Source organism: Cygnus olor, chromosome 5 (genome assembly GCF_009769625.2).
Source record: "Cygnus olor isolate bCygOlo1 chromosome 5, bCygOlo1.pri.v2, whole genome shotgun sequence".
NCBI classification, from domain to species: domain Eukaryota; kingdom Metazoa; phylum Chordata; class Aves; order Anseriformes; family Anatidae; genus Cygnus; species Cygnus olor.
In genome coordinates this window covers 34,102,705-34,115,614 of record NC_049173.1, presented here as the reverse complement: position 1 = coordinate 34,115,614, position 12,910 = coordinate 34,102,705, and the positions used below count along the sequence as shown (strand labels likewise).

Below are 12,910 nucleotides of genomic sequence, written 5' to 3'. Positions count from 1 at the left end.
CGCTAGCAGTCAGCGTAGCCGATATTACAGTGACATCAATCACGAGAGCAAAACAAGGAGTAATGCAATTTAACTCCCCCTGGTCGCATCTAATTAACCCTCCGGAGGAAGCAGCCAGCAGCAGGGCTGTCTCGCAGCCCCTTCCCCACAGCCATCGTCCCCCTGTGAGGAGGCTCGGGCAGGCAGCAGGCAGCAACGCGCTGTGGCAGGCCCCTGCGGCGGCCAACAACCCAGTACTGCTCTCGCCTGCATTCCTGAGCAGACACAGCAAAAGCTCCGCTGTGGCAGAGAAACTGGAGCAGCTTTTCCCTCTGAATGCTTCGGTAAGCATAATTCCTGCAGTATCTACATAAGAGCGTTGGAGACGGAACAACCCCACTTCTTTGACAGCGTGGCGTTAAGGAATTGCCTGCTCCCAGCAGTCAGCTGCTGTAGCCTCATCTCGGCGTCCTCGGGCAGCAGGCTGCCAGGCACAGCAAAACGGCAAGGGAGCCTCCTGCCAACTCTGCCCACTCCAGAGCCCTCCAAAGCCCAGGCTGGCTGCTGCTGGAAGAGGGGGCACGAGAAGCTTGCTGGGACCCACGCTCCAAGGCCCAAAAGCTCAGAGCTCTGTCCGGCTCTGCCCCAGCCGTGTGGCTTCCCCAAGCAGGAACAGCTCGGATGTTCTCAGCTTGACAAAACTCAGTTCTGCCTACATGGTGTTTTGTAGGAGCCCTGTGACAGCTGTGGCTTTAATGGAGGATGAACATTTACCTCTGCTTTGCCTGTAGCTCAGATAATATAGAGTACTTTAACTGCACTCAGATTTTTTTTCAGAATAGCTAATGAACAGTAGTTGTCATAAGACCTGAAAAGACAGCTTTCCTGGAAGGAGAAACAACCATGGTAAGATCCCTCTGCTTTCTCATACACCTCTCCCTCGTCACAGAAACGTGGCACGGTTGGAGTACATGGAGCACTGGGTCAGCATTGTCAAAGCATGCTGACCAACACTGGGATTTGGACAAGGAATCAGCTGATGCCAGCCCTGCCAGGCCCTGGCCGCCAGCAGAAGCAGCAGGCAGTGCCCGGAGCAGGCTGGGGCACTGGGCACACACTGCGGGGTGCAGCCGCCAGCGCTGGCCCACGGGGAGTGCCAGGTCCTGTGTCTGGTTCCTAAGCAATACTCACTGCACTCTTGGGCATGCTCACGATTAACAAAATACACCGCTTCTTGGCACTTCTTAGCCATCCTGTCAAGCAGGATGCTGCTTCACCTTTAACTTGTTGCCTTTCTGACACGGCTGAAACCTGAGACCATCCCCAGTGCCAGGTCTTCCAGGAAGAGGGAAACGAGCGTCTCCCCCTTGTTCACACCTGGCGATGGGGTATGTACTTTGGACTCCACGTACTTCTTTCAAGTTAAACTCCACAATTTGTGTAAACGTTGCCAGGAGACACAGAGCTTGTTTTGAGATTCTTAGAGAGGGTGGAGCTCAGCCGAGGCGGTTGGTATCTCATTTTCATCCCAGACTCTGCTGTTCAGTCCCCATTCCCCCCCCTTGCTCTTATGCAAGCTTAGGACTTGGCTCACAAGCCTGTCCTGTTGCCGCACCAAGGCACTGGTTGCTGGGAGGTTGGGCTGCTCCAGGGGCATGGAGCAGGTAGGGAGGCACGCAGGTTGCTACCTGCAGGCACACGGCTCTCAGCCTGCCCCCTCCTTTCTCAGGACACAGCCAACCCCAGGGGCTTGCAGGGCATTGAGCTGAGAAAAGGCCTGCGTGTTCCCAAATAGCCAAGCTTTGCAACAGCTCCTCTTCCCTATCCCAAGGACACGCAATAGATTGCCAAATCAGTCAAAGCTTCCCACTTGCAGAGCTCTACCAGAGCGTACAGCGCTGTTTTTAAATAAAGCAGGCATGTTTGTTCTCTTACTGCAATTTCTTTGTGCATAAACTGTGAATGACCCTCACTACAGGACTGCTTGGTTAATGAGATCAAAGCACAAAGTAACAAACTGGCCCTCCACAGGGGATTAATTTCTAGCTTGCCTCCCAGTTTAAAATTCAAATGTAATTGGCACATTTTGGTACATAGTGAAAGAGTGAGGACAACCAATGTTTCTGTTGATAAATAAGGGAGGCTGAAGTCAGCTATGAAAAATAAAATCATTAAAAGAGCAGCTGTTGTAGCTACTCTGACAGGCACGATAACACTCTTATGTTGAGGGGACACTAACATTTACCCTGGAACTAAGATGGATGCAGGAGCAAATATGTATTATATAGTTCTCCTTGATACAGTTTGTCAGGCAGCCTGCACAGCAGCAAACCCACAGGACTCCTCCACGCTGCCCTACCTTTCCCTGCTCACAGCCTCTGGAATCCAGCACAGGAAAACTTCAAGGGCAGTTAAGTGCTTTTTCTTTGTCACAAGAATTTTCATTGCAGTCTTGCAAAGATAAAAGCGTTCCCACTTCCCTTCTCTCACTTTCTTCATCACTAGCAGTTTTGGCAGCAGCCAGAACCCACATTCTAACAAAAACTTTCTTCAGGGCTCAGCTAACACTTCTGGCCCCCCAAGAGAAGCATGGGGCTGAAGCTCCCCACCCAGACTTGTCCTACCCATGCTACCCACCTTTATCTAGGGCTCGCTCACACCACCGCAGCATCATGCACAGAGAAAAGAAAAACCTCCCCAGGATTTTCCCCTCCCCAGGATTTCCATCACTAGACATGAGAGCACATTCATGCTGTGATTTTTTTTATTATTTTTTTTTTTAATAATCAAAGAAATGGCAAGTAAAAACGCTCTGATGTTCTGTGATGGTGGGAGAAGTAAGGTAAGGACTGTTGTACAGTACAGCATCTTTTAGTCATCTGTTTAATATCCAGCTCCTAATACCTACAGCTCTATAAAGGAGGAAAAAAAAGTTACTTTTATTTTTAGAAAAAAGTGCAAGCCTGCCCCCAACCTCTAATTTTCAAGGCAGGGAGGAGGAGTAGAAAGAATTAAGAGTTACCGGCTCAGCTCAAAGCAGGGTTGCCTACCAGGGGCAAGGAAGTGTTCACAGACAATTTATTTGGGGAAAATGTAGCTGCTCCTGCTCATTCACTCCCTCCCCAGAGAATTGCTGGTGAACGAATGAGAAACATACCCCAAGGAGTTCCATTACAGCAGGACCCTTCTCTCAAAAATAAAATCTATATTTAGTCTAAACATCAAAAACTATCTGGCAACCCTAACAGTTCAGTGAAGGTCTCCTATTAGGGATTTTAGGGTTTTGGTTTGGATTGTTTGTGCGTGGTTGGTGAAACCTCAGCTACGAAGAGTCACCAGACTTCAGCTATTGAGTCCCTGAGCCTAGTGAGCATGGGTATCACCAGTCAGCAGGGAGGTTCCTCCCACTGAAAGCACTGCAAGAAGAAGGGCAGATTGCTGCTCTCTCAGCACTTCAGGGGTTCCTGCAGCCACATAGGAATGTAAGCAGCACGGATGTGTGCTGCGCTGAGCACAGCTGCACGCTGCAAGCCCTTGCTGGTGCCTGGCAGAAAGGAGGAAGCATGTAAACACAGATAAGCACAGGCTCACCCCGACAGGACGGGAGCAGAGTTGATATGCAAAGGGAACACTTCGGAAGAAAAGATTTGTAGCACGTGGCTTCTGTGCAAGGACAGGGATAAGCAGGCATGTTGGTACCTGGCAGCTTGAGGGAGGATGCCATACCAGAACTACTGCTGCCAGAGCCTCGAATAGTAACTGGGACAGTGTCACATTTCAGCTCTGTTTGTCCTGAGGCTCTAACAGCTGGCTTTTTGGTGCACGTGACAGAATAGCGATCCAGCTTGTGGTAACTGGAAGGCTAGACTGGTGTATGGTACTTTGGAGAAATACCCTTTCCCTCCAAGGGATAATTATGATAGAGAGATTTAAGAGGTAAACCGTATTCCTGTTTCGTCACTCTGAAGGATCTGCTATTACTGGGGAAGGGAAGGAGGGAGGGAGGGGTTTGCCCACTTTTTGGATGCTTTCAGGACACTGAAACTTCATGGTATTCACTTTTGGCACAGAAAAAAATTATGTTGTTTGGTTGTAAAGGCCCAACTCAAACCCAGCTGCAGTCACAGCTCTTCAGTTCAAGTTATTTTTAACAATCTAAACAAAGGAGATTTTCTTATCTTCCTCTCTGGGTCCACAAGCACAACTGTGCCAGCTGGAAAGTCTCCCCAGATGGCATGTGCAACCACAGTATCCTCACAGAAGAAGTGCATTAACAACAGCCCAGATTCCTGGGAAACGGGGAGGAGGAAAAAGGTCTAACCCTTGGAAGATGACTGTACCATTTTAAAAAGGACAAAATAAGCTGCCTCTCGTGTGGCAAAAGCAGATGAAATCTGCCTTGAACCACAGACTTCTGCTTGTTTTAGGGTAGGTTTCTATAATTTTTACAATACTGCAGGATCCTCCTTTAGAAGTGAACATACAACGGCAGCTCAGAAATTCTTCAAAAGTCTGAGTGAAGTAAAATTGAAGAAGCCAACACCAGCAGAACTGCATTTATCTACTGGCCATCCAGCAGTTCAAGTATCTTAGTGTCCCTGTACCTACCCCAAGCTGCACACGGGATATAGGGTTCAATGACATTACCATTTACACTAGGGAAAAATGAGTGAAGAGCTGTACCTGCACAAAGCTGCAGAGCTTTGCACAAACTGCACACGTATGAAGAGGTACAAAGGGTCCATAAAGAAGCAGATTCCTTCTGTGCACCTCTAGCTTTCTACAGCCCACTACTATTGAAGCATCCAAGCAAAGTGATCTGTTAGTTAAGAAAAAATACGCTCTCAAGAAAGGCAGGAATGCTTGTCACCTTAGGATTTCATTGTTCCATGTAGCCACCAATTCTAACCTGGCCACGATGTTCGTAAGTCTTTAAAAGATCCCAATTCAAACCAGAATTTCGCCTTGGTCACCAGCAGTCCTCTACTAGATCTGCCCCTCACAATTCATTCCAGTACACAAGGTGTCAAAACGCTTCCACTTTCCAGAGAAAAGAAAGAGAGCAAGGCAGGATCTTCATCATGCCTTGTAACGTTACGCAATGTCTATCTTTAACGTTACTCTTTCATTGTGGGTTTTATGCAGCTTAAGGTAAAGGAAAATTCTTCTAAACTGATTACTGCACAACATAATAAATTATCTATATAATGATGGAAAATGATGAGTAAGACATTCCAAGAGGCTCCACGTGTGGATATCTGGAAACCACTTAGCTTTACAGTTTGTCTACCAGAATTGGAAAGAGGTATTTGGGAGCAAACCAACAACCACTTCTGGAAAATAAATAAATAAAGTCCTCACTCATCAGCTTCCAATGGGATTTACCACTCAATTACATGACAGCTCCACACATGCTAAGCAGACTCCTGGATGGATTAAAACCGATTCACTCATTTCCTGCTGTGCTCCTCCCCTTCCTCACTTTGCTGTGACACAGACCATTGTCACTGCCCTGCTGGTGCAGGACCTGGCATTCACCTCCTTGGATCTGTGGACCGGGAGCAGGAGTGTTATGACTCAGGAGGGCTGACAGAGTTCGACAGGCTTCCACTCGGTACTGCGAATCCACCAGGGATGAGGGGTGGAGCAGAGGGAAACAAAGTGAAATGAGAACAAGAGATGGTGGCTTGATGCTGCTGTGGCATGGGTTGGCCCAGGAGGTGGTACAGAGTTGACACATGGGTTGCTGCCCTGGTGTCCAACATGCATGGAACAGTAGCAGTAAAACAAAATTTGACTCAGCCATGCAGCTTTCTGATTGTGAACACATCGTACCAGTACTCAGGTCTGGGTATTAGTTGTCCTATCTCAAAAATACTCAAGGCAATAAAGCTGAAGCAAGAAGTCTAGCTCTTAGACAAGATGTCGTGGCAAATAGCAGCAGGAGAAGAGACTTAGTATCTTCATCTTAAGTTTGATCATTTAGCTCCTTCTTTTATTGCCCCCTCTTCCCATTTGCAAACGAGGGTAAATCGTTAGGAAATGGTTACAGAACATGGGGGTGTCCAACTCCCATGTTCAGAAAATGTACTGCACATGCACAGAGCTAGCCAGGGGCTGCATCTGTACTGGCAACAGTCGATTCTGAGAATAACCCAAAGAAACTCAGTTCACTGTCTCAGAGAGGAGTGACTGTATTGAACTTGCATGTGGCTTTAGAGTTGTAGCTTGTAAAGAGCCATGGCAGAGATGAAGGTTGAAGACCATTAACTCATTACATGCACTCTGTATCAAATACAGATTTCCCCATCAGGAAGACCAACGTGAAAAAAAAAAAAAGATTTCTATCAGAATAGCTGGGAATTGATGAGCAGAGCTAGAGAGAGGCCTAAGCTGGCCAGAACATGAGAGTGTTTGAAAGACACTGTACGCTGAACAGCACAAAGCACTACTTTCCTGCTCCTACAGAGGAAAAAGCACGGGCTGTTCTCCCCAGCAGGTATCCCACATGAGGACAAGGTTCTCAACCAGCTGCCATGACCAACTGCGAGCCAAGGAAAGAGGAATAAAGAGAAGCAAAATAAACCAGCCACACCAGCCTACAAGGCTCAAAAAACAACAAACACACCCCCAAAAAATAGATAAGCTGACTCAAGCTATTTAAATAGCTGGTATGGAATTTAAATGGATGGATATTTTCCCCTTTCAAAAGGTTTGTTTTTTCTTCCCCCCTTTTTAATGCTAGTCATCAGTAACCTCAGAGGATTTTCTAAGCTTTGTTTCCATTCTTGTTTCTAGGAAACAGAACCTCAACTAGCTACTGTGGGGGGAAAAAAAAAGAAAGAAAGAATAAATAAACCAAAATGAAATAAAGACAGAGAAAAAGTGAAGTGGAAAACAAACTGGGGAAAAAAAATGTACAGTGCACCAGGCCTGCAACAAGAAATAAAAATATTCAACACATTTCTGTCCCCCTCACTCTTCCCACCAAGCCGACTTTGTCACTCGCTGCATAACCCTACCAGAGATCAAATTAGGCAACTTTGGGTTTATTATACTTGTCAGCATAAGAACAGGCAAGCATGGGCAGCAGATGTAAGACCTTAGGGGAGGGGAGGAGGTAATTTTCTCTTGTATGTTGTCTTGTCTCCCAAGACAACAGCCTTATATGAAAGTGGTGTCCTAAAATATCTGGAGCACTCTGTGCCTTTAGCCTTTCTGGCAGGCATGAAGAAAAAAAGCTTCCTATAACACAAGCATCACACTAAAACAATACCAGAGCAGCAAAGCTGCCACTGGAGGAGTGAAAGCCTCATTAGGGTCAAAGAAGAGAAAGGATAAAAGGTTCAAAAGCCAGCGAGAAGGAAAGAAAATAATAATGTTACATTCAGCTCTTTGGCACCAGTGTGGAGCTGGAATGAGCTCAGGTTGCATTGGGAACTGCCACTTTCAGGAGATTCAAAAACTCCAGGAAAGAGAAAATCCAGAAAAGCATTGTATTTTTAAAAAAAATTACTTTAGACAAACCAGAGACCAGAGTAAGATTCTGTTCAAAGAACACCAAAGCTTGTAGTACACAAGTCCTCATTCAAACAAGCATTTATATGCCTGGTTTGGATAAGTCAGGATGCCTGTGGCAACTGTTTTGATCTCAGCCAAATGAACCTAGGCATGTTGAAAGAGTTCTTAGGAAAATAGAGAGATGTTACGTAAATTCACCTTTTGGGGGTACGACAGATTGGAGGAGCAAAGCTTCTGCATGTCAGGATTACAAAACCTCAGTAGATGAACAGAGGGCTGAGGAAATCACTGGAGCACCTGGAGCACAGCTAACGATGACCAAGTTGCACGGACAGGTCATGAACCCTACTCAGTCTGCAAAATCAGCCTCATGTAAGAAGTTTCAGTGTCCAGTAAATTCAAGCAAATAGGAACTAAAATAAATAAAGCCAATGAGCTAGTAATGCCAGGATTCCTGCAAATCACCCAGGTGAGATGAATTCACTAGAAATAAGAATGGAAAGGGAGAAAATTTAACAAACTGAACCTGCATCAGCTTGTAAGGTGTGCAGCCATACCTCTCTCACGTTGACTTCTAGGTTAAATTAGCGAAAGGAGATTGTCTTGACTGTAGCAAATCACATTGAGATCACAAAACAGGCTAGCTGTGGCACAAAAGCAGCAAGTCATAAAAGCCACCAAATTCTTACAAAATATCTGGCATATTCCATAGGTTTCCTGCCCAGGCCAAGAGATGCTACCACCAACAAGTGTGAACAAGAATCCCTCTGTAAAGCCCTAAGGAATCACATAGCCTTTTAATTATCCAGAAGAATCCCCAGGTGTCCTCAAGCTTGATTACATTCGTGTTTGGCATGCACCAGCTCATAAGAGATCACTGTTAATAAAACTCATCTATCTTCAGCTATCCAAGAGTCCAAAACATCTCATTTTACCGCATTTGCTTTCTTCTCTCTCTGTCTCCTTTTCATTATCAAGTGTGAATATATTCAGTGTCAGAAAAGGTTCAGAGGAAGAGGCAACACAACGGAATATATCTGCATGTCTCTGAAGAGTTCAAGCATAAAGGATGCTGTCAAGCACACATGCAGAACTCAAACTGTCTTTAGTTTAACTATATAAAATGCTTTAAGAAAAAAGAACCTCACACACACACACCATGGTAAGAGGAGAAGAAAAAAAATGGCCTCGTAAGACTCAACTAATGAAATCCATCTCAATATACTGCAGAAAAACTAGGAGAATGCAATCAAACTGTGGTTTGTTCAGCTGCATTTACCTTCAGAAGTCCATGTGAGGGTCCTTTGGAAGCTCTTTGGCTTTACCATTGATACAGCTCAAATGCTGACATGGCTCCCCTCATCATAGCTAATGAGTGTTAACAAGGAACAGAAACCTTGCTCCCAAGGGCTCCTGACAAAGGAGTGCATGCACTGGGCAGAAGAGAACAGGGCAGGCAGGACAGTCTGTAGTCACCCCAGCTTAGAGGTTCCTTTGACCAGATGAATCTTACCGAGCGCCAAGACTGCACCTGTCTCACCATCTTTGGTTCTTGAAAGGCTTTGGCATAACAATCAAACTGGCCTATTCACAGTTAGGACCATTGGTTGATGGCATTGCAAGGCCACTCTCAATTGTCTTTGAAAGGTCATGGAAACTGGGAGAGGTTTCTGAATATACTGGAAGAAGGCCAATTTCATTCCCATCTTCAAGAAGCACAAGAAGTAAGATGTCAGAAACTACAGGCAGGTCAGCCTTGCCTCAGTCTCTTTGAAGGTGATGGGACAACTAATCTTGGAAACCATTTACAACCACATGAAGGACAAGAACATGATAAAGAGTAGTTAATATGGATTTATGAAGGGAAAATCATGCATGCTTAACCAACGTGATAACCTTCTACAGTGAGGTGACTAACTTGGCATGTGAGTGGGGAGTAGTGGACATTGTTTACCTGAACTTTAATAAGGCCTTTTACACTGTCTTTCATAATGTTATTAAAGACGAGCTGACAAAGTACAGGCTAGGTAAGTACACAGTGAGGTGGACTGAAAACTGGATGAATGTCCAGGCCCAGAGGGTTGTGATCAGCAGCACCAAGTCCAGTCGCGGCAAATCCCTAGAGGTATACCCCAGGAGTTGCTCCTGGGGCTGTTACTGTTTCATCTCCTTATTAATGACCTGGAGGACAGGGCAGAGTGCACCCTCAGCAAGTTCACAGCTGATACAAAATCAGGAGGAGTGGCTGACACCAAAAGGCTGTGCTGTCATTCCAAGCAACCTGGACAGGCTGGAGAATTGGGCCAATAGGAACCTTATGAAGCTCAACAAAAGGAAACGCCAAGTCCTGCACCTAAGAAGGAATAACCCCAGGCACCAGTACATGCTGGAGGCTGACTGGGTGTAAGGCAGCTCTGAAGAAGAGAACTTTGGGGTCCTGGGGAACAACAAGCTGATCATGAGACAGCAATGCACCCTTGTGACAAAGAAGGCCAACAAACAGCCTTCTGGGCTGCGCTAGGAAAAGCATTGCCAGCAGATCGAGGGAGGAGATCCTTCCCCTCTACTCCACACTGCCGAGTCCATATCTGGGGTGTGTGTCCAGTTCTGGGCCCTCCCATATAGAAAAAATCCAGACTTGTTGGAAAAAGTCCAGTATAGAGCCACAAGGATAACTGTGGGATTGGAGCATTTTTTATATAAGAGGTGACTGTTCAGCCTGAAGAATAAGGCTCAATGCGTAAAAGCATCAGATGAGATTGATTGAAGAAGAGGGAGCCAGACATTCCTCAATAGTGCCCGTGGAGGGAACAAGAGACAATAGGCAGAAGCGAAAATACATTAAATTCTATTTGAAAACAAGAAAAGAAAAAAAGAGCCCACTGTGTAAGTAACCAACACTAGAAACAACCTGCCCGGAGAGGTTATGGTGCCTTCATCTGAGGAGATATTCAGGAGCTGCCTGGACACGGTGCTGGACAAGCTGCTCTAGGTGACCCTCCTTGAGCAGGGGCTTGGCTGAGATGATCTCAAGAGGTCACTTCCAACCACAACGATTCTGTGAACTAGGATACTGGCCAGGAAGGGTGCAAATTTCTAGCCAGTTTTATCAACCCCCACCTCTTATTTCAGCAAGATATACAGAATCCTCAAGCGTAGCTAGCCTCTTTCTTGGGTGATTGAAAACATCATCCATAATTCTTGTGGAGTTCCCTTCTTCTAATTCCAGCTTTCATATTTAAGAGTATGCCTATGCAATGCCATTTGGCAGTGGCCATACCACCCTCTCTCTTCTCCTGTAGCTTGCTGACCAGCAGAATAAACTAGCTCAAAGAAAGAGACAAGCTCCAGCAATCCAGTTTAGTGCCAGCAGGAACATCTCCACGACACCACATCGGGCAGTGAAGACTTTTCCTGAAAGGTCGCTCTTTTGTCTACCCAATCTATTTCCACTGCAGTATTATATCTTCCCACCTCAGTCATAGTCACCTCCCATCTCAGTAGTTGTGCCTCCACCGGCGGGGCAAATATTGTACTGAAAATATTTTTTCTCTCCCTTGCTTTTTGAAAAAGAGGGTACTCTGAGACATCAACCTGCCTCTCTCACAGTGCTTTTACAATTTTTCAGGTGCTGCCTTCTTTCAGATGAATCCCATTCCGCAGACCAGCAACTCTGACATGCTCTGCTCCTCCATGGGCATACACTCTCTGCATAGGCTCCACCTTCAGCAAGATCAGGATCTGGCCCGGGATGTCTCCGATTTTGCTAAACATGCAACTAACAAAGCTACCTCCCCAGCCTTCAGCTATCTCACTCTAGGCGTCTCTTTTGCTGTCCACCAGTGTCTCCATCTAGGTATCTCTACTTGCACTTGGACCACGGTTGATAGAAGGGTTGCACTCCAGAGAACCCCCATGCAAGGGGCTGTCAGCATGAGATCTTTCTCCACATTTGGATGAGAAACACAGCAAGTTATGAATCGTAAGGCGTGTACAAGAAGGCTTTTGTCAATTCACTGAAATCATCACCTGCTCCATTAGGTACTCACTGGCTTGAGCATCCCACTGAGTTATGTGCAAGGTCAGCATACTACAGAGCATAGTTAAAAAGCCCACAATGTAGTTAATACCTAGCTTAGAGCAAGAGGTGGGAAAGGGATTCCATAAATGGGATACCATTAAAACTCATCAGGTAAAATGCAGTCCTTCTCCCTTGCTAATTACACTAGCAGTGCTGATGCTCATCATTCTCCTGTGTTAAGAGACTAAAGAATGGTAAATAGTCTCCCCATCGAAGGCCATACTGGAAACACCCTGGATATTTATGCTGATTTATCAGTCCTGGTTAATCTTAGCTTTGAAGAATGTGGTTTGTGACTCACCCTGCTGGATAAGCAACGAGGCCAGTTCTGGGGTCGCAGGCTAATCCTCTGCCTCCCGACACAGTTATCCCCAACACCTTCTCCAAGGTCACCTAGTGCATGCAAAAAAGAAAACAAGAAATATCGTGAGATATGAGTGCACTTCAAATGGACTCATAAGCGGACGCTGATGGTGTGGCACTTTATAATGGCACTGAGAAGAATCATAGCTCCCAGAAATTCAGAGCACCTATAAATTCACTGACAAGCACCCAGGCACAGAACAAGTGTTTAACCCTCCTCTATCTTCAACATAGGCACAGTAAAATACTGCTGGGGTACAGAGAAGGAGTTATTGATCCACCGATTATTGTGTCTGCGCCAGAACATTGCCAAATATTGCAGAGGACTGCACGCAGCAATTAGTACAGAGTGAGAAGCTGTGGTGCACATTCACTGCCCTGCAATTCCCATCCTCCCAGCACGAGCAGCAAACCACTTTCTCCCCAGTTATCTTCCTGGAAATCTTTTCCAGGTTGCCGCACTCTTTAATCTCCTCCATCCAGTGGTAGGTGGTTCAGTGTGGTCCCAGTCCATATTCCTAGGAGCTGAAGAGTCATTTTTTCCCACAGTGCTTGAACTAGAAACCAAATCCATTGGACAAACACATCCCTCCCCAGGAATCTCAAGAGACAGACTAGCTCACATTATCGGGTTCACAAGCCCATATAACAATGGCCCACTCAAGAGACAGCAATCCAAAATGCTTGCTTTCCCCCCAGGCAAAAATCCCAACTATTTCAAGAGAAGAAATGAAATGCAACTGGGAAGAGCTACTTGGAAGACAGAAATTCAGAGTAAGGCCTCTGCGGCAAGAAGCCAAAAACAAAAGCTGGGGGGGGGACAGGGAGGAATAAGACATTTCAGGGAGCGCACTCTGGCAGAGGAAGCATTAGAATTCAGCACTCTCCCAAAGCAAAAGGCTGCAGCGAGATTACACTGCACAAAGTCTGGTCTGTGACATGAAAGGACCCAGCCTCTGAGCAAAA

The 12,910-nt window shown here is 46.0% G+C and overlaps 1 protein-coding gene across 11 annotated transcripts in view; it reads right to left on the bottom strand.

The window, feature by feature from the left end:
* MAPKBP1 (mitogen-activated protein kinase binding protein 1) overlaps window positions 1-12,910 on the bottom strand; it is a 96,681-nt gene that overhangs the window by 58,396 nt on the left and 25,375 nt on the right. For 10 of the 11 annotated variants that reach the window (XM_040557974.1, XM_040557983.1, XM_040557975.1 and 7 more), the window contains exon 3: window positions 11,883-11,974. The exons of the other annotated variant lie outside the window; for it this stretch is intronic. In XM_040557974.1, coding sequence (XP_040413908.1) covers window positions 11,883-11,974 — 92 coding nt within the window. The remainder of the gene's footprint in view (window positions 1-11,882; window positions 11,975-12,910) is intronic. 11 annotated transcript variants of the gene reach the window in all.